This window comes from Hypanus sabinus, chromosome 10 (assembly GCF_030144855.1).
Source record: "Hypanus sabinus isolate sHypSab1 chromosome 10, sHypSab1.hap1, whole genome shotgun sequence".
Classification (NCBI taxonomy): Eukaryota; Metazoa; Chordata; class Chondrichthyes; order Myliobatiformes; family Dasyatidae; genus Hypanus; species Hypanus sabinus.
Window position 1 is genome coordinate 9797125 of NC_082715.1, and position 18668 is coordinate 9815792.

The following is an 18668-nucleotide window of genomic DNA, read 5'->3' on the forward strand; positions in this document are numbered from 1 at the left end:
CTGATCATTGAAGTACCGAATCATTGGGATTATGGGAAGTGTTAATATAATGGGGAATGTTCCATATTTGTTTTTAATTCTGAACTTTCTTTCACAGGATAAGTTTGGAGCGGAGTCAACTTTATGCTGGACTGAAAGCCCAGTGGAGGTGGGGTGATGGACTGTTAAATATGCACTCAGAATGTAGTGACTATTCAACCCTTGGGGTAGGTAATTTCTCTATAACTATTGTATACATTTAATGCTCTGTTGGACTATCTGTAACAAAAAAACTTGCATGTTTTGTGGGGATAAAAGAAACCTTATTTCTGAGGGAGTATTTGTATGTTTATATCAATTCAAAAGGGAATTTTTACGAAGTATCCTTTCTGGTGCTGAACATGGGAATGAGAGGCATTTAAAACATTAGCAACAATGGAAAGCAATTGAACTGATTGAAATCAATATAGTAAATGAATGAAAAGTTTCATCAAAAATAATCTGTTTCAGCCACTAGCTGGAGATGTAGTTCTCATGCTCTCATCCATATCCTGTGTACTGATTTTATATAGAACATTTTGGCCCAGAATTTGAAACAGACTAGATGCAAAACGATACCTGTTTCTCCTTCAATAGTTATTTCCTGGCCAGCTGAATACATCAAGCATTTTCTGTTTTTGTTTTAGATTTATAGTATTTGTGTTTGGGAAAAAAAATTTGTCCCAGATTTTTTTGGCAACAGCACACCATTTGGTGTTCCCCTACTGACTGAATTGCACTTACTTGAAGCAGATCTTTGAACAACATCTTGCTGATAGAGGCTGGCTCCAGCATGATCGGAAAAGCCTTGTGCAGCAGTGGGTCTTCTGGTGATAAACACCAACAACTGGTGGATCCTGAACAAGCTCCACTCACTGATGCTTTGTCTATCATTTAAAACCCACCCCCTGCTTTTCCAGCTGCCAAAACTCCCGTGTTTATATTCAAATACTTAATAAAACAGATTAAAATGTGAAAGGATTAATCTACATAAAACTATGGGAAATAAGATTGCCTTATTTGTCACATGTATATTGAAATATACAGTGAAATGTGTCATTTCCATCAAATCAAAGTAGTAAGGATTCGGCTAAGGGCAGCCCACTATTGTCACCATGCTTCTGCGACAAAAAGCACCCAATGCTCACTAACTCTAATCCATACATCTTTGGAATCTGGGAGGAAACCAGAGCACCCAGAGGAAACCCATGTAGTCACAGGAAGAGTGTCCTTACAAATAGTGATGGGAATTGAACCGTGACCTTTTAGTTGGTGGTGTAAAGCATTGTGCTAACTGCTACACTTTAATAACTAATGAATTATTTCATTAATTAAATTAAACCATATAACCATATAACAATTACGGCACGGAAACAGGCCATCTCGGTCCTTCTAGTCCGTGCCAAAGGCTTACTCTCACCTAGTCCCACCAACCTGCATTCAGCCCATAACCTTCCATTCCTTTCCTGTCCATATATCTATCCAATTTAAATGACAATATCGAACCTGTCTCTACCACTTCTACTGGAAGCTTGTTCCACACAGCTACCACTCTCTGAGTAAAGAGGTTCCCCCTCGTGTTACCCCTAAACTTTTGCCCCCTCTTAACATGTCCTCTTGTTTGAATCTCCCCTTCTCTCAATGGAAAAAGCCTATCTACGTCAACTCTATCTATCCCCCTCATAATTTTATATACCTCTATCAAGTCCCCCCTCAACCTTCTATGCTTCAAAGAATAAAGACCTAACTTGTTCAACCTTTCTCTGTAACTTACATGGTGAAACCCAGGTAACATTCTAGTAAATCTCCTCTGTTTTCTCCCTATGTTGTTGACATCTTTCCTTTAATTTGGTGACCAGAACTATATGCAATACTCCAAATTTGGCCTTACCAATGCCTTGTACAATTTTAACATTACATCTCAACTCCTCTTCTTAAAGACTTATGAAGGCCAGCATACCAAAAGCTTTCTTCACCACCCTAGCCACATGAGATACCACCTTCAAGGAACTATGCATCACTATTCATAGATCACTCTGTTCTACTGCATTCCTCAATGCCCTACCATTTACCATGCATGTCCTATTTGGATTATTCCTACCAAAATGTAGCACCTCACACTTATCAGCATTAAACCATCTGCTATCTTTCAGCCCACTCTTTTAACTGGCCGAAATCTCTCTACAAGCTTTGAAAACCTACTTCATTATCTACAACGCCACCTATCTTAGTATTATCTGCATACTTACTAATCCAATTTACCACCCCATCATCCAGATCATTAATGTATATGACAAACAACATTGGACCCAGTACAGATCCCTGAGGCACACCACTAGTCACCGGCCTCCAATATGACAGTTATCCACCACTACTCTTTGGCATCTCCCATCCAGCTACTGTTGAATCTATTTTACTACTTCAATATTAATACCTAACGATTGAAACTTCCTAACTAATCTTTCATGTGGAATAATTAAAATTATTAAATACATATAATGAATTAAAAGTAGTATGAATTTCATTAAACTTGTTTTTTTCCTTCATAGTTATTCCCTTCCATAGAAAAGAATTAGGTTATTGAACTACTGCCAAGTCTAACCTTGCACAAGTTCAGCAGGCATACTCCACAGCTTAAATTTTGGGAAATGGCCGTATATCAAAAGTCCTTTCCTGTTTGTTGAGAGTATTTAAGGGTGGTGATTGAAGGTGCACTCAAAAGAGATCTTTTAAAACTGTGGGATTAAATATTTGGAGTTGTGTTGGGCTTAGAAGTTCCTTCACTCATAGTAGTGGAAAAGTTACACTTGAGTTACAAAGACTGATAATGAGACAGGTTGTAAGAAATTTGAACAAAGAAGGATAAGGAATTATCTTTCAAGAAGGAGCTAGATAGATATCTGATGGATAGGGGAATCAAGGGATATGGGGACAAGGCAGGAACCGGGTATTGGTAGTAGATGATTAGCCATGATCTCAAAATGGCGGTGCAGGCTCGATGGGCCGAATGGTCTACTTCTGCACCTATTGTCTATTGTCTATTTTCTTCAAGAGTGATGCATTTGATAAAAGCTGATAAAGATGGGCTAAATGGATTTTGTGCATTAGCCAGTTTATGAATGAACAACTCGTGAATGTAGAGGTTAGTACTGTGTCTGAAAGTGACTAAAAGACAGGGATCAGAGGACATAAGATAGAAATGTTATTATGAATGCTTTGCAGGTGACCTTAAGCCCGTTGTTGTGCAGAACATGATGGATTTTGCAGGTTGCTGAGTTTGTGTATTATCAGACATGTTTCACAGACAAAGCTGATGAATCAAACACGTGTTGGTGGAGAAAGGTGAAGGTAGTTATCAGAATCATCTGTTTGTCTACAGGTGGTAAACATTAAGACAACACGGCCGTGTAGCGGTTAGTGTAATGTTATTACAGTGCCAGAGACCTAGGTCTAGTTGTACCACTGTCTATAAAGAGTTTGTATGTTCTCCCTGTGCCCTCAGGGTGCTTCAGCTTCCTCCCATATTCCAAAGATGTACGGGTTAGTAGGCTAATTGGTCACATGCTTGTGATTGGGCTCATAGGACCAGAAGGCTCTGTTACTGTGCTATATCTAAATGAATAAAATAAAAAAAATTAGTTTAATGTTTTTTAGTCACTTTACACAGCATTTCTATTTTGTTTTTATGATTAATACCCTTGAAATTTACTATTATTAAACAATGCTCGGAACTAGTTTAGGAGATTATCTAGCTGATGATAGGATTCCCAGTTACTTGAGATGCAGAGACACAGGATGATTTTTGAACTTTAAACCTGTGCTGATTCCTAGTTTTTGTCTTCTGTGTTGATTAGCTACTCTACAGGGAGAGATTTTTTTTTATTGAGAATGGTAAGTTCAGAAAGTGACCACCCTTCCTCACCTGACACAAGTTAAGTTAACTAACATTTGGAACTCTTCTGTCCATGGTTGACAGGAAGCTTCCCAATTGCTTGATAATAAGTTAGCAAAATGAACAAACGAATGCAAGCTGTGATATGCTCAATAATGGTTCATTTGATTTCAAATTGGATTTATTTTATTAGTGTACAGGCATAATGAAGCCTTGAGAGGGCAAGTGATAGAGTTAAAAGGTTCACAGTTGATGCACTCCTGGAATGTAATGAAGCAAAGCAGTAAATGGAATAGAATAGATGAAATGACCTAGTAAACAGGCCAAAGACAGGTATCTCTTATCACACCCAAAGAAGAGTGCATTTCAGTTGCTGTAATAACAAAGTCAACATGATTAATTTCATGTTAAGGAAGGTCAACCAGAACGTAGGGAAGAAAATTTTATTTCAAGGTAACTGATCTAAATAATGTAACACACACAAAATGCTGAAGGAACTCAGCAGGTCAGGCAGCATCTACAAAATTAATAAACAGTTGACGTTTTGGGCTGAGTCTGAAAAGGGGGAAGATGCATGAATAAAAACTTAGGGGAAGGTGATAGCTGAGGCCAAGCGTGGGAAATGTCAAGGGCTGGAAAAGACAGAATCTGAGCAGGTCTGGGTAAGTACGTGGTCGGAGATTCAGGGCAGCATCTCAACGATTGGCAGGAGAATAGTGTTTCGTAGGACATGATAGACAATTTTCTAGCTAGGAGCAACTGAGGAAAATTGGTAGAAAAGAGATTGATGATGATTGTTATGAATGAATTAATGTGCTGAAGATTATGTGATACAGCGACACGAAGAGAAAAGAATTCATATAAGATGACTCAGAAAGGGACTTGACAGTCTAGACAATACAGTGATGCAATTAAAGTTTAGGATCCTCAATTACGTAGCTGGAGTAATGAAATGTAAATCCATGAGTGATTGCTAAGAATATTCAGGAGCTTCACACTACATTGTTCAGACTCCTTATATATTTCATTCTTTCGTAATTGACCAGTGCAAAGTGATATGATGAAGGGATTTCACATCTTCAGTAAATTTTGTAGTTATACACAGTTATAAATTTAATCTAATTGAATGCATTACTGTATAAAATTCCTCATGGCTGCTGCATTAAAAGCAGAATGCATAAAAGATGCTGGAGGAGCTCAGCAGGTCTGGCAGCATCTATTAACTGCCCTGATGAAGGGTCTCAGACCAAAAAGTTGACTGTTGATTTCTTTCCATAGATGATGTCTGAACTGCTGAGTTCCTCCAGCATTTTTGGGTGTGTTGCTCAAAATTTCCAGCATTTGCAGAATCGTTTGAGTTTCTGTATTAAAAAGGTGCTATTGATTAGCAACTTTTTTTATAGTTATATATCAGTTTGCACGATTTGCCAAAATTTTTGCCTCTCAGATTGTTGTAGGTTCAAATTCATAGCAGAACACACAATCTATGGAGACACTTCAGTTTAACAGGGAAAGGTTGAACAGATTGAGGGGATGGTAGAGGTCTACAAAGTAATAAGGGCATAGATAGAGTAAATGCAAGTGGGCTTTTTCTATTGAGGTTGGATGAGACTAGAACTAGGTGTCATAGGAGAAGGTTGAAAGGTGAAATATTTAAGGGGAGCATGAGAGGGATCTTCTGAGAGTGCGGAACAAGTTGCTAGAAGAAATAGTGGATGTGGATTCAGTTTCAGCATTTAAGAGAAATGTAGATAGATACATGGCTGGGTGGGGTATGAATAGTTATGTTCTGGGTGCAGGGCAATGGGACTAGGCAGAGTAACTGTTTGGCATGGACTAGATGGGCCGAATGGCTTGTTTCTGTGCTATATTGCTTCTTAACTCTAGTAGTGATAGAGTGCTAAATTATTATTGGTGCCAGACTTAAAACAATATATTAGTCTAAGGCAACACAGACAAAATGCTGGTGAAACTCAGCAGATTCGGCACAGCCAAGAAGGGCCAAAAGGCCCGTTTCTGTGCTGTAATGTTCTATGGTTCTATCAGGCTGCATCTACTGAAGTGTATAAACAGTTGACATTTTAGGCCGAGACCCTTCTTCGGGACTGAAATAGAAGGGAGAAGACGTCAGAATAAAAAGATGGACGGAGGAGAAAGAGGCTAGCTGCAAGATGATAGGTGAAGCCAGGTGTGTGGCAAAGGTAAAAAGCTGGAGAAGAAGGACTGTGATAGATTATTTGGAAAATCGTCAGTGTCCGTGAGGCTTTTGCCTTAGGCTAATTGACCACTATATTTGCCTGCATAACTTGAAGTGGCAAAACTCAAAAATTCATTTGCTGTTTTGTGTTTAAGGTTGTTAGTTGGAGCTGATAGTTTTAATATTTTTTCAGAATCCATTCCAGTTATTTCCTTCACAGTAAGCACTGAAAATAAAGAAGGAAACAGAATCAAATACCTGTTTAGGAGCTTTTAGATTTATAACCTTTTAGCCCCCATTTGTAACCAAGCTTTAAAAAGTGGAAAAGTGGTTTGTCTAGTTCACATGACTGAGAAGCAATGACCATCTTCATTGTAAAGCCCGTAGGTGTAATCTGAACACAAGATTCTATAGATGCTGGAAATTTTGAGGGGCACACACAAAGTTCAGAAAGAACTCAAGCTTGTCAGGCAGCATATATAGAGATGAATAAACAGTCAAGACACTTTGGGTCAAGACCCTTCATCAGGACTGGAAAGGAAGGGGACAAAAGCCAGAATAAGTAGGTAGGAGGAGGGGAAGGAGTACAGACTGATAGGTGATGGGGGGAGGGAACTATTGGAAGTTAGGGAATCTGCAATTTGATTATAGTGTAATTATAGATTATGTTTACAGTTTAAGGTGACCGCATATCATAAATAAAGTTGTTCTGTTCTTCTTACTAAAATGATAACTGTGTGGAAAGAACATTTATCTCTTGGGTGAAGCAAATTCACACTGAGGCTTCTAACAATTGTATGCATTGCATTTGGTGCTCATGGTGACGTCTCCTCTAGACAGGAGATACCAAACATCGATCCGACGACTACTTTGCAGAACACTTACACTTGGTCTGTAAAGATGACTTGAGCTAGCAGTTCTCTGTCCCTTTAATTCTGCATCCCACTCCCACTATAATCTCCCTGCCTTTTCCCTCCTACTCTGTTCCAACGAGCCAACCTAAGGTCACGAAGCAGCCTCTCATCTTCCAACTTGACAATTATACAGATCTCAGGACTTAACATTCAATTCAACAATATCAAATTACTTGCCTTTCTAATTTTGTATCTGCATTAGACAGTTCAGATCCAAGGTGATCAACCAGAAATATTCATTAATTTGAGCAACATATACAAAATGCTGGAGGAACTCAGCAGAACAGACAGTACCTACAGTGCCTTGAAAAGTATTCAGCCTCCAATGCTTTGTTCACATAAGTATTACAACCAAGGATTTTAATAAATGAAATTGAGAATTTTTATTTGTGAATCAGATGCTCCATTTTCACAGTAGAGCCCAAATAAGGGAAAATTCTTAAGAAGCTAAAAACTGCACTTCTTGTAGCTATTGCAGCTAGTAGTTTTTTTGGATAAGTCCATTATCTTTGCACAATTTAATAGAGCAAAATTTTCCCATTCTTCCTTGCAAAACTGCTCAGGTTTTCTGGCAGAGGCTAGCAGGTTTTTAACCAGCATTCATCTTCCCATCATTCTTACCCAATTTTCAGTCCCTGCTGCTGAAAGCATCCCCATAGCATGATGCTGCCACCACCATACTTCACAGTAGGGATGATGTTACCTGTCTGATGCACAGTATTAGATTTACACACACATATCACTTATCAAGATCGTCTTCTACATCTTTATCGTATCTTCAAAGCAGCACTTTGCAAAGTCTTCACAGGCAAAGATATGCTTTCTTTAGCCAGGGCTTCTTACTTGCCACTCTTGCATAAATACCTTTTTTGTGCAAGGCCTTAGAGATGGTGGAGCCATGAACTTCATTTCCAGTTGTAGCACGGATTTCTACAGCTCACTCAGTAGCTGTTGGCAACACTTACAAGTACCATTCTTCTTTTGATCAACAATGTTTTGTAGATTAGCTCAAAAATCCTACTTAAATACATTTTACATAAAAAAAATGAGACAGTAAAATGTGTATATAGTTGTGGGGGCTGAATACATTTTCAAGGCACAGTATGCAGTGAACTAAATAGTCGATGTTCAGGGATGAAACCCTTCATTAGGACTCAATTTAATTAACTTTTTCACTCCACAGATTCTGCCTGACTTTTTTATTTTAAGCATCAATAATTTGCAGACTTTCCCATCTCCAGATTTCACATTGCATTCTTTCCCACTTTTTTCATTTATCTCCTCCTCTAAATCACTTCTAGACAGGTCACATTTGATTACCCCAGGCTCTACCATTCTCCTTCAGCTGGTACCACCACCACTTTGAGTCGTAGAGTCCTAGAAAGTTACAGCACAGAAACTGGCCCTATAGCCCATCTAGTCAGTGCCAAACCATTTAAACTGCATACTCCCATCGACCTGCACTGGGACTGTAGCCCTCCAAGTACCTTTCCAAACTTCTCTTAAAGGTTGAAAATGAGCTCGCATGTACCACTTGTGCTGGTAGATCATTCCATACTCTCACAACCCTCTGAGTGAAGAAATTTCCCTTCACATTCCCCTAAACTTTTTACCTTTCGCCCTTAACCCATGACCCTTAGTTGTAGTCCCACCCAACCTCAGTGGGAAAAGCCTGCTTGCATTAAACTTATCTATACCCCTCATAATTTTGTATACCTCTATCAAATCTCCACTCAATCTTCAGCATTCCAGTAATAAAGTCCTAACCTGTTCAGTCTTTCCACTAGCTCAGGTCCTCCAGATCTGGCAACATCCTTGTAAACTTTCTTTGTGTTCTTTCTGTCTTATTTTCACCTTTTCTGTTGGTCAGTGACCAAACCTCACACAATACTCCAAAATAGGCCTCAGCCATGTCTTACACAACTTCACTATTAACATCTAATCTCCTGTACTCAGTACTTAGATTTCTGAAGGCCACAGTGCCATAAGTTGTCTTTATGACTTTATCTACCTGTGAGACCACTTTCAATGAATTATGGACCTGTATTCCCTGAACCCTTTGTTCTATCGCACTCTTCAGTGCCCTATCTAACCTGTGTTAACCATTCTGTTCCCATCTTTACCTTGTCAAAGACATTCTGCACATTCCAGCCCTCTATCTTCTCTGCAGCTTAAACACTATTTGACATATAACTTTTCTGAGTTGTGATGAAAGATCACTGGCCTGAAGCATTAGTTCATTTTCTTTTTCCACTGTCTGTCTGGCCCTATTACAATTTTTGGTATTCTCTATTTTTAGTTTAGATTTCCAACACTGGTAATTTTTAGCATTTTCAACATTACTTTTTTAAGTGATAGTTAATCTTTAAAAGTATATTTCTGGAAATGGTAAAGCAGTTGTGTACTAAACAATAGCAAGCATGAAAGTCCAAAATTTCTGAGTTGATGCCAGCAGAACAATGCTGAGCAATACCATGAACCAGGTAAGGGAGAGAGAAAGTAATTAGGCTTCCCACACCTGTCATCAAACAGCCGACTCAATATGCTGACATGTTGTGCTAGTGTTTTTGACTTCAGTGTTTTGTTTCAACAATTATTTCCAAATGCTGCCCGTCACAAATGTTATCTTTGTGGAGTGGCTGTGATGCAGTGTTCTGCAGCATGACAAATAAGTATTTGGGAAGCAAGGGTCATATCTTATAGGTCATACGGAAAGCAGTCTTTGAATTCTATCCTCAGAACCGTGCAAAGGATGAGACAGCAGTTTACAGCTTGTGGGCTGCTAAGCAGCAATAACCGTCAGCAGGAAACTTATTTACTGTGTCTAAACATTAGGTTCCTGTCTCACTTCTGTTTTTATGTGGCACTGTGTTAAAACACACACACACACACATACACACACACACACACACACACACACATCATTTAAGATTGCAAAGGGCATGACCTCAAATAGAATTCTTGAGCTGAGAAGTTGGGTTGGAACTAGGTGTAGTTTATTTTTGGTAAATCCTTTGCCAACGTGAACTAGCATTAATAAAAATAAATCTGAATAAAATACCTCTCAGTTTCAGATTTAACATTAAATGTTTGAGTTCTGGCAAAGATTTTGGATTTGAAAAGTTACCCGTATCTCTTTCCACAGATTCTTTCTGACAAGCTGAGTATTTCCAGGTGTTTTTTCATTTTATTGCAAATTTCCATTACCTGATTTTGTTTTATTTTCATGAAGCCTTCTAGTTTGCATAAGATCTCTCTGCAGACAATGCCTATACTGAGATGCTTTTGAAATGTTTGGAATAAACTTGTGGTATTGAACTCTTATTGGTAAATGCTGATTTTGTTTCACACTGACACATTGATTTAAAAAAAAGACTTCCGTTATTGATAACGAGAGTTTGTTAGTGTGCAGCTTGTTAATTGCAGCTTATTAGTGTGAATGGAGTAACTTAATTACTGTAGTTAGAATTGGCATTGTGAATAACTTGTTCTGTATGCCATTCAGATGTACAGAACAGTGATATTGGGGTTAGAGTTCAATAACATCATCCTTTGCTCTTGGTTTAGATGCATTAATGGTAGTTAACTAATTAAGTCCTGAAAACAATTCAATAAAACTTGGATCAACTGCTTAAAAATAGATAATGTTGGTTTTGGTTAAAATATTCCAAAAATATTGAACTCTGCAGCACAGTAGAAGCACTAGTTTTGAAAAATATTTGAAAAAATAATTAGCAACAAAGCAATAAAGCAGGAAACTTGGACTAGGATATATATAAAAGTTCTAAAATGCTACTATGCAGGAGTTCTGGTAGAATTTGTTCTGTGAGTGTAGAAAGTGATTTTTTTACTTACAACATGAGTAAAGCATGTAATTGGCATAACTCCTAGATTTTCTGTAACAGCACATGATTTGAATTCACAAGCTCTTAAAATGATGATTCCTAACAGAAGTCGCTACTTTAAATCGTGGGGCTGAAATATACAGTATTGCAGAGATCCAAGTCTGACATCTCTTGCAGACAGATCTCTTTTGTAAGCCATAGGTGGGCATCCAGGGAAGCATTAGTATCACTACTCTAAAAGAGTAACGAAGCTTTACCTTGAACATAAGACAGTTAGTTTGTATGTGATAATTGTATTGCTGGTGTCATTGTTAGTAGTCTCATAAAGAGCCTCTGTAACCTGTATTTGAGTGGACTTCTGTCAAACTGTTAAAACTTGTACATGTCGTCACGGCCCAAACAGTTTCTTTAGCAGGTAGTTAGTACTCCAGTTTCATTGTGTTGATGACAAACTTGTCTTAGATTAGATGATACTACTGATGCATACACAGTGTCAGTAAAGTCAGTTAGTCTTATTGAGTTGGTGTTAAGGAAAGCAAATTCAATGTTAGCATTCATTTCAGGAGGACCAGATTACAAAGGCAAGAATGTAATGCTGAGGCTTTATAAAGCAATTGGAGTACTGTGATTAGTTTTGGGCCCCTTAGCTGACATTGGAGAGGGTCTAGAAAAGATTCACAAGAATGATCTTTGGAATGAAAGGTTAGCAAATGAGGAGCATTTGATAGTTCTAGGCCTGTACTTGCTGAAGATTAGAATAGGGGAAATCTCATTGAAACCTATTGAATATGGAAAGGCCTACAAGGATGAATGTGGAGAGGATGTTTCATATAGTGGGGGATTCTAGGACCAGTGGGCACAATCTCAGAATATAAAGCTGTCCCTTTAGAACAGAAATGAGGAAGAATTTCTTTAGCCAGAGGGTGATGTATCTGCGGAAATCATTGCCACAGATAGTTGTCCAGGCTAAGTCATTCATTGGGTATATTTAAAGCGGCGATTGATAGGTTCTTGATTAACCAGGGCATCAAAGGTTAAAGGGAGAGGGCAGGAGAATGAGGGATAATAAATCAGCTATGGTGAAATGGTGGAACAAGCTCGATGGACTCAATGGTTTAATTCTGCTCCTGCTTCTTATGGTCTAACTGTAGTTGCCTTCAAGTGTCATTGTACATCCTGCAGCTCAGCGCTCAGTACTATTATTCTTGAAAACTAGTCAATAAGCTTCAGGATCTTGGCCTTAATACCTTCTCTTTTGATCCTCGATTTCATCATTTGCAGACCCTGGTCAGTTATTTCTGATTGACATGTCCTCCACAGTCTCCATCACCACAGATGCACCACAAGGCTGTGCTTAGCCCCCTACTCTATGACTGTGTGGCTAAACACAGCTCCAATGCCATATTCAAGTTTGCTCACTGTCTTTGGCCAAATCAAAAATGGTGACAAATCAGCATTTTAGAGGAAGTTTGAAAATCCAGTGAGTGGTGCCACAAGAACAACTTCTCACTCAATGTCAGCAAGACAACGGAGCTGATTATTGACTACTTTAGGAGGAGGTAACTGAAGGTCCATAAGTCAGTCCTCATCAGGAGATCTGAGGGGAGAATTTCAGCACTTTAAATTGCTTGGTATTATCATTTCAGAGGATCTGTCCTGGGCTGTGCAAATACAAAGAAAAGGTATGACAGCGGCTCTACTTAGAAACTTGCAAAACTTTAGCATGACATTTAAAACTTAGACAAACTTCTATAGACGTGTAGAGGAGAGTATATTGACTGGTTGCATCATGGCCTGATGTGGAAACACCAATGCCCTTGAATGGAAAATCCTACAAAAAGTTGTGGATATGGCCTAGTCCTTCACGGGTAATGTCCTCCCCACCGTTGAGCACATAAACTTTGTGCACTATCACAGGAAAGCAGAATCCATCATTAAGGACCCCACAACACCCATGCAATGCTCTGTCCTCACTGTTGGTATCAGGAAGAAGGTACAGGAGCCTCAGGACTCACACCACCAGGTTCAGGAACAGTTATTACCCCTCAGTCATCAGGCTCTTGAACCAGAGGAGATAACTTTATTCAACTTCACTTGCCCCGTCACTGAACTGTTCCACAACTTCAAAGATTCTTTGTCTCATGTTCTTGATATTTATTGTTTATTGATTTATTCTTATTTCTTTCTTTGTATTCGCACAGTCCATTGTCTTTTGCACATTTGTTGCTTTTCCATACTGTTGGGCGTGGCCTTTCATTGATTCTATTGTGGTTCTTGGATTTATTGATTATGCCCTCAAGAAAATGAATCTTAGGGTTGTATATGGCGACATATATGTACTTCAATAATGAATTTACTTTGAACTTTATAACCTTAAGGAATTCCATAGTGCTTTACTATGGTGTTGTTAGTGTCATCAGTGAAATTTAAATGCAGAAAGGCTTAACACAGAGCACTTAACACATCATTTTCATTTTTATGTAGTGTATGTTAGATTCAACTCTTCATTCACCACAGCAACTCTGAGATTATCCGTGTTACAGTCTGGAAAGAAATGTTAATTAAGAAACAGGAAGAAACAAAAATAAAAGATAAATATTTAATTAGTAAAACAGTGTCATATCAATAAATATGGTGTCCATTTTATTACTTGTTTGGATTAGCTAAAATAATCCTGACTGGTATATAGTAAATCAAGGAAAAAGTATGATGAATGTTGTAACAGCTTCGGAGAACATGGGTAAGCTAGACAAATGAACACTTACAATATATAATAAATGCAATTCAGTGCAGCCAAATATGCTGTATACTTTATAGAATTAAGAATTAATCTGTCCGTCATGCCTATGACAACGTTAGCATTTAGAGCAGTAACGAAGGTCCTCCATCTTTGCCTAACCATACTGTCACACAAAGAAGAATTCTTCATTACTGTTTCTGTAAAAGACTTTTTTTTTAACCAGTCAAGATTGTTAGCCTTGGATCCCATGCCTCCTTACTTTCTCAATAAGCCTTGCATAGGGTACCTTATCAAATGCCTTGCTGAAATCCATATATACTATTCCTACTGCTGTACCTTCATCAATGTGTTTAGTTACATCCTCAAAAAATTCAATTAGATTCATAGGCACAAGACTGATTCTGGGAACAAAAGTGTTATCATAATAGGCACGTTTAATGGGTCTGGGTCTGTACTCACAGGAATTTAGAAAGATAACGGGGGGATCTCATTGAAACCTTTCGGGTGTTGAAAGGTCTAGACAGAGTAGATGTGGAAAGGATGTGGTAGGGGAGTCTAGGACATGAGTGCACAGTCTCAGGATAGAAGGGCGTCCATTTAAAAGGGAGATGCGGAGAAATTTCTTTAGCCAGAGGGTTGTGAATTTGTGGAATTTGTTACCATGGGCAGCTGTGGAGGCCATGTTGTTGGGTGTATCTAAGGCGGAGATTGATTCACGAATTCACTGTCCTTGGCATTGAAGGTTGCGGGGAGAAGGCTGGGGAGGGGAGTAAAAAAGGATCAGCCATGATTGAATGGTGGAGCAGACACAATGCATCAAATAGCCTAATTCTGCTCCTATGTCTTAATGTCTTGTGGTCTGTTTGGCATGGGTGAACCTGCCAAGAGCCAAAGCAAAAGCCCCTATCTCCAGCCAAGATAGCTCTCTGGGTCATTAATGCACATAAGCCTCCAAACCCTACGACAAGGTTGTGGTCCTCTTGGGGTTAAGAATAAATAGCTCCTAGTAAGATCTCCTGTCATGCAGGCACAAGCATCTTTGGTATTACAAACTGTTTGTATATCGAGGGTTATTGCATGCAAAACCCACAGCAAAATAAAATTAGAGGTACTTGTAATGTGCCTTCTCAGCATAGCTTTTATAGAAAGGATGTTATATTATGATATAGAAAAATGTCAGGTATGGGGAATATTTGAAAGATTTGAATAGATTACAGAGGGAATCAACATTTTGAAAAGTTATGTGTGATAGCGTTCTCAGACATACAGATTACCTAACTAAAATCAATGTAAAAATGGGAATGGAATTCTCTAGGAAGTTTTGTGTCAAACTGAAGTATAGGTTGACAATTGATTGATTTAGAATTTTAACTAAAACAGTTAAAGAAACTGCAAATTAATCAACAGTTAACAGAAACTCCTTATCAGTGGCAGTTAACAGTTAAAACAGTCAAATCAGGTAAGAAATTACTTTCAGCAAAAGGCTGAATCAGGACTTGTAAATAGGATGTGGCTGTAAAAGGTGTATAAATGTAAATTGTTTCAGTTGCTGCTGAGTGGACTGTATATTGTCTAGAGGTTGAAATTCAGTAAGTGTATGTAAGACTGAAAGAGAAAGATGCTGCATCTTGTTTACTTGTACTGTGTGCAAGCTTAAGACAGTAAGCATTTAAAATATTGCCAAAAGTTTAATTGCTTAGTGCAGGTTATTATATTTATTAAAAATTGCAACAGCCTTTAAATAATAGACTCAAATACACAGAGCAAATAGTGTGGTTTGTAAATATTGAAACTGCACAACAAACACGTTGGCAGTCAATGTCTCTGGCTCTGATCAGTGATCTGCAGTGTGAGTTCAGTCTGCAAATAAGAATCAGGAGGGTTATTTGGGCACTTCATCATAGACCTTGCTCCCAACTTTTGTGAGTTAGCTGGAAATGGTTAAGGAGAAGCTTGTTTAAGATGGCAATCTGAGTGATCTGGAGAAGAAGAAGCTGCAGAAATTAATCCTGTCCATCAGGTTCAATATTGTGGTAACCTGCAAGGAAAAGGCTAAAGATTGTTCAAATGCTTGAGAAAGAATGGAAGTGTAATGTTCTTAGAATTCAGAGTTCAAAGTAAATTTATAATCAAAGTCCATATATGTCACTATATATAACCCCGAGATTTATTTCTTGCAAGCATAATCAATAAATCTATAAAATAAGAATCATAACAGACTGTACCAACTAGGATGTTCAGTCAGTGTGTGAAAGACAGCAAACTGTGCAAATACAAAGAAAAAATAAATAAACAATAAATATCGAGGAGGTGAGATGAAGTGTCTTTGAAAGTGTCCATTGGTTTTGGGAACATTTCAGTAATGGGGCACATGAAGCTGAGTGAAGTTATCTCCTTTGGTACTCCATGTACCTATCCAAAAGCCTCTTAAGAGACCCTATATCGTATCTGCCTCTACCAGTGTTGCCGGCAGCCCATTCCATGCACTCACCACTCTCTGAGTAAAAAACTTACCCCTGACATCTCCTCTGTACCTACTGCCCAGCACCTTAAACCTGTGTCCTCTTGTGGCAACTATTTCAGCCCTGGGAAAAAGCCTCTGACTATCCACACGATCAATACCTCTCATCATCTTATATACCTCTATCAGGTCACCTCTCATCCTCTGTCACTCCAAGGAGAAAAGGCTGAGTTCACTCAACCTATTCTCATAAGGCATGTTCCCCAATCCAAGCAACATCCTTGTAAATCTCTTCTGCACCCTTTCTATGGCTTCCATATCCTTCCTGTAGTGAGGCGACCAGAACTGGGCACAGTACTCCAAGTGGGGTCTGACTAGGGTCCTATATAGCTGCAACATTACCTCTTTGCTCCTAAATTCTATCCCACAATTGATAAAGGCCAGAACACCACAATTGATAAACGCCTTCTTAACCACAGAGTCAACCTGCGCAGTAGCTTTGAGCGTCCTATGGACTCTGATCCCAGGATCCCTCTGATCCTCCACACTGCCAAGAGTCTTACCATTAATACAATATTCTGCCATCATATTTGACCTACCAAAATGAACCACTTCACACTTATCTGGGTTGAACTCCATCTGCCATTTCTCAGCCCAGTTTTGCATCCTATCAATGTTCCTAATCCTAATCTTCCTAATCCATCCCTCCACTTCCTCATCCAGGTCATTTGTAAAAATCACGAAGCGTAAGGGTCCCAGGACAGATCCCTGAGGCATTCCACTGGTGACTGACCTCCATGTAGAATAGGAACTGTCTACAACCACTCTTTGCCTTCTGTGGACAAGCCAGTTCTGGCTCCACAAAGCAATGTCCCCTTTGATCCCATGCCTCCTTACTTTCTCAATGAGGCCTAGCGTGGGGTACCTTATCAAATGCTTTGCTAAAATCCATATACACTACATCTACTGCTCTTCCTTCATCAATGTGTTTAGTCACATCTTCAAAAAATTCAAACAGGCTTGTAAGGCACGACCTGCTCTTTACAAAGCCATGCTGACTTCCCCTAATCATATTATACCTCTCCAAATATTCATAAATCCTGCCGCTCAGGATCTTCTCCATCAACTTTCTAACCACTGAGGTAAGACTCACTGGTCTATAATTTCCTGGGCTATCTCTACTCCCTTTCTTGAATAAAGGAACAACATCCACAGCCCTCCAATCCTCCAGAACCTCTCCCATCCCCATTGATGATGCAAAGATCATCGCCAGAGGCTCAGCAATCTCCTCCCTCACCTCCCATAGTAGCCTGGGGTACATCTCATCCAGTCCCGGTGACTTATCCAACTTGAATTTTTCGGAAAGCTCCAGCACATCCTCTTTCTTCATATCCACATGCTCAAGCTTATCAGTCTGCCGCAAGTCATCACTACAATCACTAAGATCCTTTTCCATAGTGAATACTGAAGTAAAGTATTCATTATGTACCTCTGCTATTTCCTCCCTTTCCCACTGTCACACTTGATTGGTCCTATTCTTTCACATCTTGTTCTCTTGCTCTTCACATACTTGTAGAATGCCTTGGGGTTTTCCTTAATCCTGCCTGCCAAGGCCTTCTCATGGCCCCTTCTGGCTCTCCTAATTTCCTTCTTAAGCTCCTTCCTATTAGCCTTATAAATTTCTAGATTGCTAACATTACCTAGCTCTCTGAACCTTTTGTAAGCTTTTCTTTTCTTTTTGACTAGATATATTACAGCCTTTGTACACCATGGTTCCTGTACCCTACCATAACTTCCCTGTCTCTTTGGAACGTACCTATGCAGAACTCCACACAAAAATCCCCTGAACATTAGCCACATTTCTTCTGTACTTTTCCCTGAGAACATCTGTTTCCAATTTAAGCTTCCAATTTCCTGCCTGATAGCCTCATAATTCCCTTTACTCCATACTTACATGCAGTTGTGTACATACATCTACTGATGCCTCTGGACACATCTTCAGTGATGTTCCTGGAACCATCATGTGTTTTGGGTCTTTCAACATCATATACCCTCCTCCAGGTGACCCAGCCAGGTCTGATCAGACCCCAGCTTGTATCCAGATGGCTAGCTACACATGACTCCATGGCTCCCCTCTTTTGAGCCACAGCCCTCTTGAAGCCATCTCTGCCGCATCGGTGGTACTGCGGATGGCTCTCCTCTTCCTCTCTCCCTTGATGCCCAAATCGCTGAAGGCTCTGGCTAAAGAATGAGCTGTGAATTCCCTGCATCTAACCTCCACTGGTAGACACCTTACTCTCCATTCAGCTAATACTATGCCATTTTATATAAGGGTCGAGCATCCGCGGATATTGGTATCCGCGGGGTGTCCTGGAACCGATCCCTCGCGGATACCGTGGGACGACCGTACATCAGGCTCAAAGGACTTTTGTTTATAATAATGTCAAATTGTGAAAAGTTTTTGTTACTTGTGGTATGCTTGTATTTATGAGAGAGCAAGATTGTAATATGCCATTTTACCTTTTGTTTTGCTGTGCCAGCAGTCATCAAGAATAAAACATACATTTCAAAGTTAGACCAATGTTTAAATTAGACTAGGAG

At 39.2% G+C, this 18668-nt stretch overlaps 1 protein-coding gene across 2 annotated transcripts in view; it reads left to right on the top strand.

The window, feature by feature from the left end:
* bach2b (BTB and CNC homology 1, basic leucine zipper transcription factor 2b) overlaps window positions 1-18668 on the top strand; it is a 330691-nt gene that overhangs the window by 114293 nt on the left and 197730 nt on the right. For both annotated transcript variants that reach the window (XM_059981402.1, XM_059981401.1), the window contains exon 2: window positions 98-206. In XM_059981402.1, the coding sequence (XP_059837385.1) occupies window positions 171-206 (36 nt within the window). In that variant the 5' untranslated portion in view covers window positions 98-170. The remainder of the gene's footprint in view (window positions 1-97; window positions 207-18668) is intronic.